The sequence below is a fragment of the Barbus barbus genome (assembly GCF_936440315.1).
Source record: "Barbus barbus genome assembly, chromosome: 5".
NCBI classification, from domain to species: Eukaryota; Metazoa; Chordata; class Actinopteri; order Cypriniformes; family Cyprinidae; genus Barbus; species Barbus barbus.
In genome coordinates, this window is record NC_136733.1 from 24,163,844 (window position 1) to 24,180,858 (window position 17,015).

Below are 17,015 nucleotides of genomic sequence, written 5' to 3' on the forward strand. Positions count from 1 at the left end.
TGTGGGTTTAGCCTTAGCTTAGCACGCAGCCCTCCACGCTTTCCCCGTCTTTGTTTACGGTCTCGACGCCGACGCCGAGCACTTCCGGTCGGTACGAGAAAAGAGATATTTAAATTGAACACATTTTTCCAGCTGTAATCTTACGAGTGTTACTGTTTTTTAGCATATGATGGACAGTTTTGTAAAATCAAATATTAAACTGTAATGGTTTTGACAAAATAACAGTATCTTGGCTTAGGGGTGTCAAACATACGGCCCACAAACGTGTCCAATCCAGCCCGCGGGTTGATTTGAACAATATAAAATAACAAATAAAACATTATTTAGAAAATTAAAGTTTATTCACTACAATATTTGATATTTAAGTTAAAGCGGAACAAATTGCTTCTTTATTTGCGTTGAATGTTACGCCTCGGGAATCTGGAGACCTACACACAGCAGCACGATGATAATATGATGAAAGCTGCGGTGTAACATGCATGTTTGGCAAGTTAGTCTTATTTTAAACATGTCCAAAAGAAAAATATTGACCTGGAAGTGTGGACAGGCTATTTGAGGAGGAATGGAAAGAAAAGTTGTGATCTCAACGCAGATGATGTTTAATCACAACCAGTTGCTGTGGTAAAAGTGCAACATGCGACGCACTGGACATCTTTGCATGGAAAAAGTAAATGCGCTAGGGCTGTGCAATATTTATCGTGTACTAATAATACTGAACTTTTGTTTTAATGGTGTGTGAGCTGACATTTAGTAACTTTGCAAGTTTTTCAGTGCCAGATGAAGGCAATCAGAATACAGTTATAATGTAATTCAAGATGGAGGCAAACTGCCCTGTAAGAGTTTTATGTCATGAAGTAACGTTAACTAAAACGTGTTGCTTTCCCGAATATCAGCGCGATCGCAAATGAATAGATTTTATACAACAGCTCAACAAACATGCCCGGGGAGCAGTTGGGGGTTCGGTGCCTTGCCCAAGGGCTGTACATTCACTCCCCCCACCTACAATTCCTGCCGGCCGGAGACTCGAACCCGCAACCTTTGGATTACGAGTCCGACTCTCTAACCATTAGGCCACGACTTCCCAAGCAGAAAGCTGTCTCTCATTTCTGTTCGCCTTCAGAGCATTTGCAGTAACTTATGTATATAGAGTTATAAAGTCAGAATTGCGAGTTAAAGTCTTTTGAGGGGGAAAAGATTGATATGTTCTCAGAATTGCGAGTTTATATCTCAGAATTATGACTTTTTAACTCGCAAGTGTGAGTTTATATCACGCACTTCTGAGAAAAAAAGCTGCCAGATGAAAATATTCAGAAGGAACAAATAAATTAGTTGAGAAATATAACTTCTTGCTCATGTCCACTGCAGTCATCATTGCCTTCACATTCTTTCTGATTTGAGTGATCCTTTTCTATCTAGCTAGCTAAATATGTTCAGCATGTGAATTCTTGCTAAATATGTAGTTATATTACGGGTGGTTGGCATGAATTGTACTCATGATGGAGCAAGAGAAAACCACGACACTCCGACTTTTAAAAAATCCGCTCCTTGCTCCATTCAACATCACTCCGCTCACATTCTCTGATTGAGAGTAACTGTTGCTGTCATGACAGATATATTTCAGAACCAGCTGCTATCAAAATAATCTGGCCACGGGCGCGGGACAATTATTGCGAGGAGAGGGCGGTGTTTATGACCTATACAGGGACCAGCCCCCCGGAGGACGATCGAGACGCAATGGCGTCACTTCTGAGGATTAGTGCGGCACACTTGATTGAGATCAATAATATTTAGTCTTACAAGCACATTGCATAAAATCACAAAATACTATTCTAAATGCATGAATGCTAAATCTGCAATTCGGTTAAATTCTTATTACAAAAAATTGCAGATCGCACAGTTTTTTTCCAGCGAAAATCAATAATAAAGTGCTGTCCGTAGCAAACGGAAAGCATGAGAAATAGATTACTACTCTTTTACCGTTTCTGCCGTGTCTTTATACAGTGTGATGAAAATAGGACAGAGACCGTATGATAGTGTTTGTCAAGAGAAAAGGGGCTGTTACAATTTCACCAGTTTTCATTGGCTAAGGAAAGGGGAGCGAAACTTCAACGTTAACCGTTTGTTGTCCGACCTAAGCGGTGAGGTCAGGGGACCTTTCATGTTGAGTTCGTCCTTAGACCTGTCAGTTAGAGGATGAACCATGATTCTGCACAGTGTTAGACCGGTGGTTTCCCTCATTCGGAGCAGGAGTGTAAATGCTGCAGTTTCCAGGTTATATCATGCGGACAAAGTGGCAGCAGTGGGCTCGCAGCCCGATTCACAGTCTCCGGTCTTTCAGGTAGGCCTCGAATGAAGCCTCGGGCTCAAGTTCTTGCAGTCAGCCGGCAGTGGGGGGGTTCATCTGCCCCGGGAGTCGTACATGTCGTGTCCTTGTGCACTACATGCAACACTGCTGCAACCGTTAAAAAATTACTTTCTCTTAGTTATTCATGCCTGCGTCAGTATTAAAAAAAAAATACATGTGAAATAGCTCAAATACACACACAAACATTAGACGAGGAAACTTGTTTGCACTGCATTAATTAACTTTACTGATTCTTAAGACGTTGAGGCAAAATATGTCTCATTAGACAGTTTTCAAACCGGTCATAGTTTCACTTTGATATCAATATGACCACTAACGTTACAAGGGTTTAACACAAATTACTTTTTGATCTACGTTTATAAGTTTATATTTACTTTTATAAAATATGTTGATTATTAGCATTACTGAGCAATATAATGTTCTCTATTATAGATCAGTGATTAGCATTCAAAACAGAAATATGTATTTTAAGAGCACATCTTAATATTTAATATACTTGTGTGAGAGAGAAAACCTTTAAAATAAACATGACTAGTTTTCTCTAAGTTTCATTTGAAAAGTATACCTCTTTTGTTAGGTGCCCCTGCTTTTTTGCCAACGCCACATTGAAAACAATATAAAGTCAGTTCTCTTTTCATATTTCACCTGCTATGAGTTTGCCAAGGTCACAGGCTTAGTGAAGAAAATTGTTACTGCTCTTGGTACATGTGTGATATACAATATAAAAAATATTGTTGTTTTTTTGTCACCTCCATAAACTGTCTGATGAGGCTTGATTGAACCATATTTAAGAATTTTGTTATGGGCTAATTATTTATATAATAAACTTTGAATATGGTTATTGACCATCTAGAAATCTTTCATATTGTAGGAAAATTATGAGCGAATGCAAGCGCTGGTGAAGGAGTTGAAGGACAGGGCAGAGAAGATCAAACTTGGTGAGCAAGATTGAAGTATTTAATTTGATACACCTAAACACAGTAAATGAATTTTACATAAAGGTAGTTTGTGGCAGCATTTAGCACATTTCCTGACACTAATGTTTACACAACACTGCCACTTTCAAAGGAGGTGGAGAAAAAGCAAGAAACCTACATACATCCAGAGGAAAGCTCCTGCCTCGGGAACGCATTGACAGACTGTTGGACCCTGGGTAAGAACAAAATAATTTTTATAAACAAAAAACTAAAATGTCATGATTTAAATGTTTCTGTCCATTCACACTGAACTTTTTTCTTTGTGTGAATGTAGGTCTCCATTTCTTGAGTTCTCCCAGTTTGCTGGCTATCAGTTATATGGTAAAGAGGAGGTTCCTGCAGGAGGCATAATCACTGGTATTGGTCGGGTGTCAGGGTGAGCAGCATACAATACAATCAATATGTATGCATTGTTACATCTGTTAATAACATGCAGGAGTTTATAGTTCATAACACCATGTCTGTGTACCTCACAGGGTGGAATGTCTTATAGTTGCGAATGATGCTACTGTCAAAGGGGGAACCTATTATCCGGTCACTGTGAAGAAGCACTTGCGCGCCCAAGAGATTGCACAGCAAAACCATCTACCATGCATATATCTGGGTGAGTTCTCTCAGAGGGTTCATATTCTGTGTAAAATAACATTTTCCTACTAATACTTTTATTTTTATCTCTGATCTGTTTTTCTTTAGTGGATTCTGGAGGAGCCAATTTACCCAGACAGGCAGATGTGTTCCCAGACAGAGATCACTTTGGACGCATCTTCTTCAACCAGGCTCGCCTTTCCTCGGAGGGCATTGCACAGGTCTTTTTGTTTTCACATACACCAGTGGTTCCTAACCAAGGGGCCCAGCAAAATTTTAAGGGGGCATTTGATATCTTAATATAATTTTTTTTTAAATAACAAAAATTGTACTACAAACACAAAAAGTCCAGATTTAATGATGAAATAATAATAATAAGTGAAATGTTAATTTTTTTCCCCTTATTAGCTTTGTTTTTATTGAAGAGCATACAGAATCAGTATTTTGATGTATGTGAAATATTTAAAGTTCGCAGCATAAACTTTTAAAAAATACGTCCAAGAGGTTGACACACCGGTCTGTTATTGTGGGGAAATTTCCACGCCCCTAAACATGACGCAGCACAAAACGAAACGTGATTGGTTGCTTTACAAAAAGTCAAGATGTAATGATGAAATAATGTTTAAGTGAAATGTTTACCCCAAAATGAAAATTGTCATTAATTACTCACCTTTATGTCGTTCCCAACCCGTGAGACCTTCGTTCATCTTCGGAACACAAATTAAGATATTTTTAAAGAAATCTGAGAGCTCTCTGATCCTGCATAGACGGCAACACAACTGAAATGTTCCCAGACCCAGAAACGTAGTAAGGACATTGAAGCTATGGGAATACTTTTTGTGCGTAAAGAAAACAAAAATAACAATTTATTCAACAGTTTTTCGTCTTCCGCCATTTTGGAAATTACCACAATGCATGCGCGTGCTTTCCCCAGAACGTAACACATACAGAATCCTTACTACGTTTCTGGATCTGGGAACATTTCAGTTGTGTTGCCGTCTCTATCCCTTTAATGACTATACTTTTTATTAAAGAACATTCAGAATCAGTATTTTGAATCTTCCAGAATTACAAAATTAATCTTAGCTAATTTAATTTATAAACACTCCCAGTTTCTGTTATAAAAAAATTCAGAAAAGCAGCGTTCTCATCATTTCAGCTTAATTGTGTCGGACATTGGTACGCCTTCGAGTCCAAAAGTTTGAGAACCATTAATATGAGCATTTAAGACTATATAGATGCAAATGAATATAAAAATATCGTTTGATAATTGACATGGCATATGGCTTTGCTTTTAATCATCTCAAAGGGAGCTGATTCATCATGGTGGATCAACTGTCACTGATATGTTTCAGATTGCTGTTGTGATGGGCTCCTGTACAGCAGGGGGCGCCTATGTGCCTGCGATGGCTGATGAGAGCATCATAGTACGCAAACAAGGGACCATTTTTCTGGGTGGACCACCGCTGGTATGTGTTAATGTCCTCGGGGGCTTGTTTTGACGCTCTTATGTTCATCAATGGTAAATGTTCCACTTTGTATTCAACAGGTAAAAGCTGCTACAGGAGAAGAGGTATCTGCTGAAGACCTGGGAGGTGCAGACCTTCACTGCAGGTTAGAGAAACATCTATATGTCCACATAAAACACTTGTTTTGAGCTTGATTGGACTAATATATTTTTCAACATTTGTTTCCCCTCAGAAAGTCAGGTGTTACTGATCATTATGCTCTGGATGATAATCACGCCCTTCATCTTGCACGCAAAGCCGTACGAAACCTGAACTACAAGAAGAATCTAGATGTGAGGACACAACTGCTCTTGTCTTCTCATGACTTGTTGCTGGTCTTCTTTAACTTGTCCACTGCTTATTAGGTCACTGTTGAAGCTCCTGAGGCTCCTCTGTTTCCTGCCGATGAGCTTTATGGTATTGTGGGGGACAACCTGAAACGCAACTTTGACATTCGAGAGGTAATGGCCAGTTTGATCACTGGAATACAAGCCTATTGAAATGTTGCCTCAACAGACAAAGGTATTTATCAATTTCAGGTTATCGCTCGTATTGTTGATGGGAGTAAATTCGATGAATTCAAGGCCTTCTATGGAGACACACTCGTCACAGGTGGATGATTTTCAGTAAACATCTTTTTGCATTTGAATTTAAAAAATGAATTAAATTTTTTACTTTGTTCTGGCTTTCTTCATTTGCTTTCAAGGTTTCGCATGGATATTTGGTTATCCTGTGGGAATTATTGGCAATAATGGTGTGCTGTTCTCAGAATCTGCAAAGAAGGTGAGCATCTCCTCATCATTGTTCTGACCTTTAATGCTTCAAGTTCATCAGTCTAATCAGTCAACTTCCAGTGCAGCGCAGTGTAAAGAAATATTGAGAATATTTAGAACAAGATTTTATATTAAAGAGGTGGTTGATTGCGATTCCAATTTTTTTGCGTCAGTTAGTGTTGGTGTTTGAACAAACAATATCTGCAATGTTACGACGCTGAAACTTCAATAAAAAAAGAGATATCGTCTTTTAAAATTAAGACAGTTTAATGCCTACAAAAACGGCTCGTAGGGACCACAACGGGTTCGTGACATCACACACCCAGATAAACCCCGCCCCCGGGAACATGCAGCAAAGGGGGCGAGGCCATATTGCGCTGCTTTAGAGAAGAGGAAGAGTTGTTGCCATGCCGTCAAAACATCTGTTTTGTCTTCTAACAATAATGGATTCACAAGTTTCAAAATGAATGTTCTAAAGCAGCGGTTCTTAATCATGTTCCTCGCGTCCCCTGCTCTGCACACGCTCTGCTCTGCATCTCTCTCTCTTTTTCAGATCAACAGCTCCAATAAACTATGTTCCAATTAAACACTTTATGTGTATAGACGGACAGATATTTTTCACATAGCTATGAGAAGCTTTAAACATGGACACGCATGCGGTTGCCTTTAATCAGGATAAAACCGTATATTAAAAGCTAACAGAAGCAGTTGCAGTTTTTTTTATAACGAAGCATTAACACACGTTCGACTGTACCCCATAAACACAATCAACCCTAGAAAAAAAAGTCAACCACCCCTTTAAGGAAGTATCACACAATGGAACGTAGCAATATTGATCCATCTTTATGCTAAAGGTATTTAAAACCTCTGGAATTACTAACACATTATATTTTACTACAATAAAAAAAACTAAATGTTTAAACTAAAACTAAAAGTTGCAATCTACTTTCTACAACAGTGTTTTAGTGGCACATTAAAAAATAAGAAAAATCTAAAATTACGACATTAAAGTCAACTTTATTCTCTAAATATTTTCACTTTATTCATGAACTTTATTGTCATATTTCTATGAATATATTCTCAGAATTTTGACTTTCTCAAAATATTTATCATATTGCTACAACTTTATTCTCATAATTTTGGCTTTATTTTCAAAATATTACAACTTTAATCTTGTCATCTTTTTTTTTTAATAAATTTTTTAACATGGCACTAAAACGCATTGTGCTTCAGTTAGATAATACTAATAAAAATTTAAATTCATAATGTACTCTTGAACAGAAATTATTGGTTAGTATCATCTTCCATAAAGCTTTTTTCCATACAGTGAAAGTGTATACTTTTAAATGATTGCTAAAAATCTCTGGAAAATTTTTTATTGTATTTTATAGGGAACTCATTTCATTGAGCTTTGCTGTCAGAGAAACATTCCACTGCTCTTTCTTCAAAATATTACAGGTCAGTATGTATGCTTCTTCTGAATGTATACATTTAGTGTTACAATACAGTGCTGATACTGATTGAGTCAGCATAGAATCATACATGTGACTAGTGAATTGCTGCTGCCATTGACGTCATGATGTTGCTGTGTCTCTTTTTATCAGGCTTCATGGTTGGCAGGGAGTATGAGGCTGGAGGTATTGCTAAAGATGGAGCTAAAATGGTGACCGCTGTGGCCTGTGCTAATGTGCCTAAGATTACCGTCATCATTGGAGGATCGTATGGTGCAGGGAACTATGGCATGTGCGGCAGAGCATATGGGTAAGCTTTATTATAAATGAACTTGGCTGCTCAAAGGTACAACACTAAAAACATGCTCAAGGTGTCCAGTTGACTAAACAACACAAAATAAACTAAGGCATTCAAAAATCTGCATGTGCACCTCACAGCCCCAGGTTCCTGTACATGTGGCCTAATTCCCGGATCTCTGTGATGGGAGGGGAGCAGGCAGCCACAGTGCTGGCCACCATAACTAAGGATCAAAAAGCCAGGGAAGGAAAAGAGGTAAGAATTGAAAAACAAAGCAAATTTACTGAATTTATGATTCTTTTTTAGGGCTTGGGAAATTAAGTTAGATTTTTTTTTTTTTACAGTTGATTTTTCTGAGAGTTAGAAGAGTTTATAGTTTTTATGTCTCAGCTAACTTGTAACATTTTTGGTTAATTTTCCAGTTTACTGCAGAGCAGGAAGCTGCAATGAAAGAGCCAATTATCAAACGCTTTGAGGAGGAGGGAAACCCATATTATTCCAGTGGCAGGTAACTAGTTAGATATTTACATGTATGTTTAAATTGTGTACTACATAAAATGCTTGTGATATGTTTTTTTTTTTTTTTGGCGGGGGGGGGGGGGGGGGGGGGGGGGTGTAATGTGTAATACACTAATTTTGGGCGCAGTAAGATTTTTTTAAATGTTTTTGAAAGAAGTCTTTAATACTCGCTAATATTTTGTATTTTATACATGTTTCTTCCATATTTATATTCATTTATATTTAAAACTGTTATGTATTCCTGTGATGGCAAAGATTAATTTTCTTAAGTGTCACATAATCCTTTAGAAATCATTGTAATATGCTGATTTACTGCTAAAAGAAATATTTCTTACAGTATATTATTAATATTGAAAACAGCTGTGCTGCTTAGTATTTTTATACCGTGATTTATTTGAATTTTTTCCAGGAATCTTTGATGAATAGAAGGTTTAAAAGCATTAATAATAATGCTTTTAAACCTTTAAAATAATGCTTTTATAAAACTTTTATAACTTTTTGAAATCTTTTACTGTCACTGTTGATCAATTTAATGCATCCTTGCGGAGTTGTTTATTAAGTAATATACTAAGTATTTATTTCTTTAAAAAGAAGTCTTAACTGGCCCCAAACTTTTGAACGGTAGAGTGTGTCATATGAATGAGCTTTCCCTACTACTTTCCTCCCAGTGCAATGTGTAATTTGCACTTTTTTGCACTTGCTTCTACTCAGATTGTGGGACGATGGGATCATTGACCCTGCCGACACTCGACTGGTCCTAGGTTTGAGTCTGAGTGCTGCTCTCAACGCCCCCACACAGAAAACACGCTTCGGTGTCTTCAGAATGTAAATCTGATTTTGTAAAGATTAGAGAGTTTAAATTAAATCAATTTACTATCTCTTTTGGGCAGTACACACTAACTTTATAGACTTGTTTTGTCTTTATATGTTTGAAAACAACAGTAAAATCTGTAAAACCAGTCACTGAGTGTTGTGTCTGATAAGTTTCTGGTTGTTTTGTACCTTTCATACATACGACAGTAAATCATCACAAAATATAGTATGGTGTAATAAACATAAAAGGAAACATCTGAAGTTTCTACATTTTTAAAGGAAGAAGGATTGTAAGCATAAAGAAGGAAGAAGGATTATTTCCATGATTCAATCCACACTATTAAAAAAATAAAAGTCAAAAGATATTGTGCATTTAGATCAGGGATGGGCAACGTATACGGCCCGCTGGATTATATTAGACTCAGATGATCAATTTAAAACATTTGAAAAGTAAGTCACGTAAAGATTGCTTTCAGTTTAAGATGTTAATACTGTCTCCAAAACAGGAGAGGTCGCTATTTTCAACCGCTCACCTATTAATTACAGCGCAGTAGGACGTGCACTAATATTAGCAAATAAAAACTGGCCATGAAATCAGTATTTTCCAGTCAAGATTGTAAACCAATTATCATTTTACCAAATTCAAGGGCATACCCTTATGTTTGGAAATCTGTATTGTTGTTTAAATCGCCATCACGTCACTGCCCTCAAACAAAGGGGACGCCAGAGTTGCACTTGCGTCAAATTTCAAAGGTAAAATGTATAGTAAACAAAACTTTTTTTGCTAAATGCATGACAAAAAATGTTTGCACTGAACTGTAGGTTCTTAGGGGGTTCCTGTTCTTAGGGGTTCCGCGCGTTTAATTGTTTAAATTTAAGGCCATGAAAACTCTTAAATGATACGAAAAGTTTTAATTTTAAGAGGTCTTAAATTTGGGGATGGAAAGACAAGAATTGCTATGTAGATTAATATGTCGATTAAACTGTGATTTCACTGAGTAAATATGAGCGCTGCTGTTTCAGAGTCGCCACGGAAACCACTATCACTGAAAGTGAATCCTGCGGGCAGAGAATGAATTTGCTTTTTCAAGAAGCCCATCGGATATTTTTGCTACATATTTTTAAATGAGAACCAGTGGATCGACAAGAAACTAATGCATTATAAAAAATATAAACAATTAAGACACTAAGATATATGTAATTTAATATAATTGATTGATAATGTTTGTTTAAATTAATATAATAATTCATACTTTAGACTCTTTCTTAAAATTTGTTAAGTTTAGGTCTTAAAAAGGTCTTTAAATGTTTTAAATTTGATTTTTAAAAATCCTGCAGATACCCGATTATCCTATGGTACCATTTGGAGTTTTTTTTTAAATATATATATATATATATAAAATAAGCCCTTTTTAACTATACTCTTTGGTTGTTTTGAGAATGTTCTGTAGGCCACTAATAAAAAGTAAGACCTCTGTACATTTCTTTGTTACAAATTTCCAGACAAAGCAATTAAGATGTTTACATTGGCTTGTTGGGGTAATATTGCTGTTAGCTGACAACAAAGTTTCCCTTCTGAATTAGCATAACTGCACAGGTTTTATAGTTATATCTTTAAAAACAAATCACATTAATTATACTTTGATTTCCTTCAATAAAAAGGAGATTGAGTAAAACGATGTAAAAGGTGTATGGACTTGGATTAGTAATCTGGCCCCTTGGTATAAATGAGAAATAAATTCTGGCCCACTGGCCACTATCAAAGTTGTCCATCCCTGATTTAGATGCATCGCTACTATTTAACAAAATTTGAACAAAACCATATAATTTGTTAGACTGTTTTCATTTTAGGTTTTAGAATTTTGTCATTTTTGTTCTTAAATGTTTCTTTTTTGTGTTTTCATTTGTTATAGTTTTAGTAATTTTATACTTATTTTATTTCAGTTATCTGCCAGGGTAACATTTCTAATTTTAGTTTTTCATGCACTTCTGTTTTAGTTCAGCTTTATATAATTAACTTTTAATATGTTTTAATTTTAGTTGACAATACTGGAGGAGACTATAAACAACAGAAATTAGGAGAATGTTTATTTGTTAAGAAACATGTACAGTGATCCACTCCATGTGAGTTTACAAAAAGACATGGCCGATGAAGATCATCTCATGATTGTAAACTAACTTTGTGAACAGAGACAAAATGATCATATCCAGACAGTATGAGAAACCGCAAGTGTGTTGTATTTAATACATTTACCTGAAGAGAAAAGAAAGGGGAAAAGTGAGATCTTGGTTTGAAATGTATTGCAGTATCTGAGGAGTCATATCTTTGAAATGTAACTCACAGAAATATCATTAGCCTGTAGGCTGCTCTCTGTGTGCTCAAACTCTGAAACAAACAATATTCACCTGAATGACACTCAAATGATCAGTGGATGGAAAATAATATAGTAGTTTCACTTACCGGTGTCTGCAACCGCTTCAAATTTCTCAGCATCGTCTGATGTGCCCTTTTCTATTCTCAGCCTTTTAACTGAAATGAAGTGTGAATTTAAAGACATTGCCATATTAAAGGCCGTTGCATAAAGATGCTTGAGTTTTTACTTACTGTTGTAACTGTGAATGGAGACCGTGAAAATCTTCATGTTGTCTGGGAAGCGGATAATAAACTCTTGTGGAAACGTGCCAGTTGAAATCCAGAAAGTCTCTGTTTTTCTATAGAAATTACAGAGAAAAAGAAAAAACATATTTGTTTAGTGTTTTGACATTAGCTAGGTTAGCTGGCTCTTCTTCCAACTTTTAGCAATCTACAGACCCGTCGATAATGTTCTCCGGCGGGTGATTCTCGTCGCTCGATGTAGCCAGCACGACCTGTGCTCCGTATGAACTTAAAGCAGCGTCCAGCATTGTCGATGTTAGATAGTTACATGCAGAAATATGCCAGAGGCAGGAATTTTCACGCTGAGGAAACCTGAGTTGCTAAGCAACAGGTAAGCCCGATGTGTCGCAGCCGACTCATTTCCGCGAATCGGTTCATTTGAACAGTTCGTTTCAAAGAACCGGTTCTTAATACTCAAATATTCTACTTTGTCATTTTCCCCTGTTATCCCTGACATCTGCTATATGCATGTCTGTTAATTGTAATTTCATGTATCCTAGTTTGTTGCAGCCGTGATTAGTTCATAAACATGAAGTAATTTAGAAATCGCATTGCATTCATTTACATTTTGACTGAATATGTTTTTGCACATTGTCTATGCTATTAATGAAAACCAACTGTGTCGTGTTTATATATTATTACTATTAAGTAATAAAACACTTTACCGTATATTTGATAACGGCTCTCGGTAATATAATCAAACTTCTAAAACGGCTGTCGGACTATTCAATCCGAATCATGAACGAATTGTTCACTCCGTTTTTAGATCCATTTGTTAAAAAGATTCGAATCAAAAGAACAATACATTCAGGAATCGGACATCACCAGTGTCGCATGATTTGAGCGTCATCAGCAGCTGGCGTACATCAGTGGGGCACGTTGCACTTGGGAAATATTGTGTTATACGGTTTTAAATATAAAATCGCAATGGCAAATGGTGCAGAAGAACTCGTATTTTGTCGTGGGACGGGTCACGTGAGTATTGAGCCATTTAAAAGAGAGTCAAATATTTTTATATAATAGATCTGAATAAATACAGCAGATTGTTGTTGCTCGTTAGCTAGCATTTGTTGACCGCACATTAAAAGTCCAACATTTGTTGTTTGTGGGTATTTTGCTTTGTGGCTTGGTTTTAAAGTGAGTTGGAGTAACAACGTCTGAGAAATATGTAACGTAGCATAAATCATTCAGCAGACTTCAGTTGTCAATGATCTCTTTCTTCCCTCTCTTCAGAGTGATGATTCTGACATTTGGGATGATACAGCTTTAATTAAAGCATATGATAAAGCGGTTGCGTCGTTCAAGGTAATGATGCTTAAAATATGCGACCATACAACTGATACATTGCAGTTTACTTGGTTACTAAAGTAACCCTGATGTCGTTTTTCTCTCCTCCTCCTTTACCCACCAGAATGCATTGAAAGGAGAGGATAATGTGACACCACACAAAAAAGACAACCCTGGGAAGAAGCGGAAAAACAACAAAAAGAGTAAAAGCAGAAAAAGATGTAACGCAGCACCTGATAAAGAGGTAAACATGAAGTTGAGTTGATTTGAGCTATCCAAATAATGCAGGCCAATGCAGATGAACTCAAATGTGTTTTATAGTGGCAAGTTGGGGACTCCTGTTATGCATTCTGGTCTGAAGATGGCAACTTGTATGCTGCTACGATTTCCTCAATCGATCAGGAGAAAGGCACCTGTGTGGTCTTTTATACTAATTATGGTAATGAGGAAGAGCAAAACCTCAGTGACCTTCTAACAGAGGCTTCAGATTTGGATGAAGACACTGAGAAAACAGCAGATGTATGTAGAATGTGACACTGCTTTTAATTACTCATTTGAGGTGTTTAAGGAATAGTTCGCACACAAATGAAAATTTGCTGAAATTACCTACCCGCAGGCCATCCGAGATGTAGATGAGTTTGTTTCTTCACTGGAAGATATTTGGAGAAATCTGCTATTACATCACTTGCTCACCAGTGGATTTCCTGCAGTGAATGGGTGCAGTCGGAATGAGTCCAAACAGCTGATAAAAACATCAATAATCTACCTGACTCCAGTCCATGAATTAACATCTTAAGTGAAAAGCTGCATGCTTGTAAGAAACAAATTCATCATTTAGGTGTTTTAACTTTTAAACCATCCAAAGCCAAAATACATAATCCATAGTGGTGCTGCTTCCAGTGAAAAAGAGGAAAATCTCTGAAAAGATAAATCTGTTTCTGTGCCTCTCACAACAAAATCTACCAACATAATGGTTTAGAATAGTTTTTACTTGTTCTGTGCATATTTCTCTCCCGATTCAGGTGACACACCTTTTTCACTGTACTAAGCAATATTATGGGTGGAGGACACGTGCTTTAGCCAGAAGCGGCGGTTTAAGTTAAAATCATCTTGATGGATTTATTACAAGCATGCAGCTTTTCATTTCACAAGATGTTAATTGATGGACTGAAGTCATGTAGTGGATTATTGTAGTGTTTTAATCACCAATTTAGACTCTCATTCTGACGGCACCCAGAGAGTCCATTGATGAGCAAGGAATGTTTATTTCTCCAAATCTGTTTTGATAAAGAAACGCATTGATCTACATCTTGAATGGCCTGAAGGTGAGTAAATCAGCAAATTTTCTTTTTTGGGTGAACTATTTCTTTAATAATGCAGTTGTATAATATTGCTGTTCATTTGTCTAATTGCAGGTCAAAGAGGCTGAGTCTTCAACAGAGGACAGTGATCGATCTTTCACTCCGCAGCAGTCCGGCCATCAGAAGCACAAATCTAAAGGCAGATCTCCCATGGGGCCTCCATCATGGGTTCCTGGTTTCCCACCTGGACCCCCACCAGGACCTCTCTTCCAAAAAGTGAATATTAAACATCTCTGTGGCGCTGTCTTTTCTTGTTTTGAAAGGCAGTATTCAACATTGCAAAGCGATTCGCTAGCTTGTCAGATAAGTAGTTTTTATATTGCACCACACAAAATACTAAGACAATGTTCTCTCCAGATGGATGGCAGACGATCAGAAGGTCCTGGACCTTTCTTCCCTGGATGGCCTCCAATGATTCCACCCGGTCCTCCAGTAAGAAGCAGCTGGAAATTACTATATATATTCTTACATGAAAAGTGATCTAGGAAAGGCATTTACATACATACAGCTTTTTATTGGGCAAATTAAATAAAATATGAATTTATTGTTGGTCCAGATGATCCCACCACCTCCACCAATGAGTCCAGACTCTTTAGAGGATGACGAGGCTTTGGGCAGTATGCTTATTTCCTGGTACATGAGTGGCTATCACACGGGATACTATTTGGTACAGTTTTACTATTTGTTACTACTTGCCATTCACAAGTGTCGTCTTATGTACCTGGTTGTTGTTTTTTTCTTCAACTTGCACTCTTGTCTCGTTTACAGGGTTTAAAACAAGGTCGTAGAGAGGCTGCAGCATCTAATAAATCACATCGGAAATAAAGACCCAGTGGTTGGTTTTAATTAACCTTAGAATTTTTACAAATTGCTTTGACTTGTTCAAATTTCAGATTTAGGTTCACTGAATTATTACTTTTTTCCATTTAGAGCGGAATATGAGCGTGATTCTGCAGCAGGCTTGATTCAGATTTCTATTTTGTATGGTTAGTAAATAAATGAATTGAAAGTAATTGTGCTTTTTTCCAAAGTGTGTTTGTGTGCATATTTTTTATTAATAGTTCACTTTAATAGAGACTACCTACGAATCACTTTGGGATCACAATCAAGCATCACAAATTTACATTTCAGATTTCATTAGCATTAATTTGCTGAATGTCACTGTGGTTAAAGTCAAAAATATTAAATTCAAGGTCACAGTATTAAGGGCTTTATTTCAACCTGCCCATTTAAATTGTAATTGGGTGAAATGTTGTATAATATCAATGTGATCATTTTATATATATATATATAAAAAAAAAAAAAGCATTAAGATAAAGCAACTAAAAATCAAGCTGTTTCTTATTTTATTTTTATTTCTTTGAACCAGGGTTTACACAGATTTGAAAAACCTGTATAAATGAGGTCCTACTTTTAAAAAATGTGATTTCTAGACCTGGAAAAGTCATGTAAATTAAAACAATCTTTAAAACTCCATGGGCATTCTCAATGTTTATACGACACTGGGGGACCTTGGAGTTGAGAAGCACAGGTCTCATGTAAGTTGGCAGTCTTGTTTAACAAACTCTTCCTCTTTGCCATATCTGGTATGGACTTTAGTTTGTAATGGTTTAGCTTTTTGTGGAATCCATCCTTGGTGGCTGATGTTCTTATCAATTGACTGGTATTGGTGTCAGGTGTCAGACAGCTGGCGATTGTCATGGCTGGATCTGGTGCAGTCTCTGGTAACCTTGGCATGAGCATTGATCTCCTACAGCCCCTAAACTAAATCTGCTTGATGTGTTGCCAAAACTGGGAGAACCTTGGTTTTCTCATTTTGTTTCTCCTCTCTTTCTACAACCACTTCAGCTGTCTCAGTTGTCTTAACTTTTTTATTATTCTTTCTTCCTATTCCTGCCATAGTCTTGGCCTTTTTTTTTTTCTTTTCTCTGTTAAGATTTAGACTTTGATTAGATTTAATTGCAACCCACACCCCCGCCATCACACACATTTTATACAAATCTGACCATATATTAATTCGGTAATTTAAATAAATGTATTTATTTATACAATTACACACATTTCATTTACATTTATTTTATGTGTTGACCTAAATCAAATCCATTTCACTACAAATGATCAAAGAAAGATCATTAATAAAATATAATTATAAAATGCTGGTTATTAGAACAATTAAGTTGGCATATCTCCAAAGTCATATAGTACATAGAAGACATTAGAAAATGTCAGAAGCATCTTTCTGAAATAAAATAAATGTGCTCAATAAACTAAAGCTATACATTTTCCTCTTAAAATAGAGCATTATAAATCACAGAGCTTTGCCCTCCATACAATAGGGTACGTGTGCAATCAATCACCTTGTTTGTCCACACTGATACAGAGAAACTATATATACATTAGTTTAAAGCTGTTAAAGAATATA

General features: G+C 36.6%; 3 protein-coding genes across 4 annotated transcripts; 2 read left to right on the forward strand and 1 right to left on the reverse strand.

Moving 5' to 3' along the window:
• The first annotated feature begins 1,489 nt into the window (after positions 1-1,489).
• On the forward strand, positions 1,490-9,436 carry LOC306869870 (methylcrotonoyl-CoA carboxylase beta chain, mitochondrial-like). The gene is made up of 17 exons (XM_079416797.1): positions 1,490-2,338; positions 3,237-3,303; positions 3,434-3,518; positions 3,617-3,718; positions 3,819-3,946; positions 4,036-4,148; positions 5,283-5,396; positions 5,477-5,541; positions 5,629-5,728; positions 5,801-5,896; positions 5,975-6,047; positions 6,142-6,218; positions 7,600-7,666; positions 7,813-7,969; positions 8,098-8,212; positions 8,380-8,465; positions 9,188-9,436. The coding sequence occupies exons 1-17, from the start codon at positions 2,201-2,203 to the stop codon at positions 9,303-9,305; spliced, it is 1,701 nt and encodes a 566-aa protein (XP_079272923.1). The 5' UTR covers positions 1,490-2,200; the 3' UTR covers positions 9,306-9,436.
• A 1,917-nt stretch (positions 9,437-11,353) lies between these two features.
• On the reverse strand, positions 11,354-12,781 carry hspb11 (heat shock protein, alpha-crystallin-related, b11). The gene is made up of 5 exons (XM_079415875.1): positions 12,102-12,781; positions 11,895-12,001; positions 11,751-11,819; positions 11,632-11,675; positions 11,354-11,543 (listed from the first exon to the last, which is right to left on the reverse strand). Exons 1-5 carry the CDS (start codon positions 12,191-12,193, stop codon positions 11,451-11,453), a joined length of 405 nt encoding a protein of 134 aa, XP_079272001.1. The 5' UTR covers positions 12,194-12,781; the 3' UTR covers positions 11,354-11,450.
• On the forward strand, positions 12,772-15,794 carry smn1 (survival of motor neuron 1, telomeric). 2 transcript variants are annotated; one of them, XM_079415873.1, is made up of 9 exons: positions 12,772-12,920; positions 13,179-13,250; positions 13,357-13,476; positions 13,554-13,751; positions 14,648-14,809; positions 14,951-15,025; positions 15,150-15,260; positions 15,362-15,428; positions 15,524-15,620. In XM_079415873.1, exons 1-8 carry the CDS (start codon positions 12,873-12,875, stop codon positions 15,416-15,418), a joined length of 843 nt encoding a protein of 280 aa, XP_079271999.1. In that variant the 5' UTR covers positions 12,772-12,872; the 3' UTR covers positions 15,419-15,428; positions 15,524-15,620. The 2 variants fall into 2 exon arrangements, with proteins under 2 accessions (XP_079271999.1, XP_079272000.1); XM_079415874.1 differs by having other exon boundaries at positions 12,780-12,920; positions 15,362-15,794.
• Positions 15,795-17,015: the final 1,221 nt, after the last annotated feature.

Coding starts and splice junctions, on each gene's coding strand:
- LOC306869870 (XM_079416797.1), top strand. CDS start 2,201: ATGATTCTGCACAGTGTTAGACCGGTGGTTTCCCTCATTCGGAGCAGG. Junction 5,542..5,628: donor GGTGCAGACCTTCACTGCAG/GTTAGAGAAACA, acceptor GTTTCCCCTCAG/AAAGTCAGGTGTTACTGATC. Junction 5,729..5,800: donor ACTACAAGAAGAATCTAGAT/GTGAGGACACAA, acceptor ACTGCTTATTAG/GTCACTGTTGAAGCTCCTGA.
- hspb11 (XM_079415875.1), bottom strand. CDS start 12,193: ATGCTGGACGCTGCTTTAAGTTCATACGGAGCACAGGTCGTGCTGGCT. Junction 11,676..11,750: donor TGAAGCGGTTGCAGACACCG/GTAAGTGAAACT, acceptor TGTTTGTTTCAG/AGTTTGAGCACACAGAGAGC. Junction 11,544..11,631: donor TACAGGCTAATGATATTTCT/GTGAGTTACATT, acceptor TTTTCTCTTCAG/GTAAATGTATTAAATACAAC.
- smn1 (XM_079415873.1), top strand. CDS start 12,873: ATGGCAAATGGTGCAGAAGAACTCGTATTTTGTCGTGGGACGGGTCAC. Junction 13,251..13,356: donor AAGCGGTTGCGTCGTTCAAG/GTAATGATGCTT, acceptor TTTACCCACCAG/AATGCATTGAAAGGAGAGGA. Junction 15,026..15,149: donor TGATTCCACCCGGTCCTCCA/GTAAGAAGCAGC, acceptor TTGTTGGTCCAG/ATGATCCCACCACCTCCACC.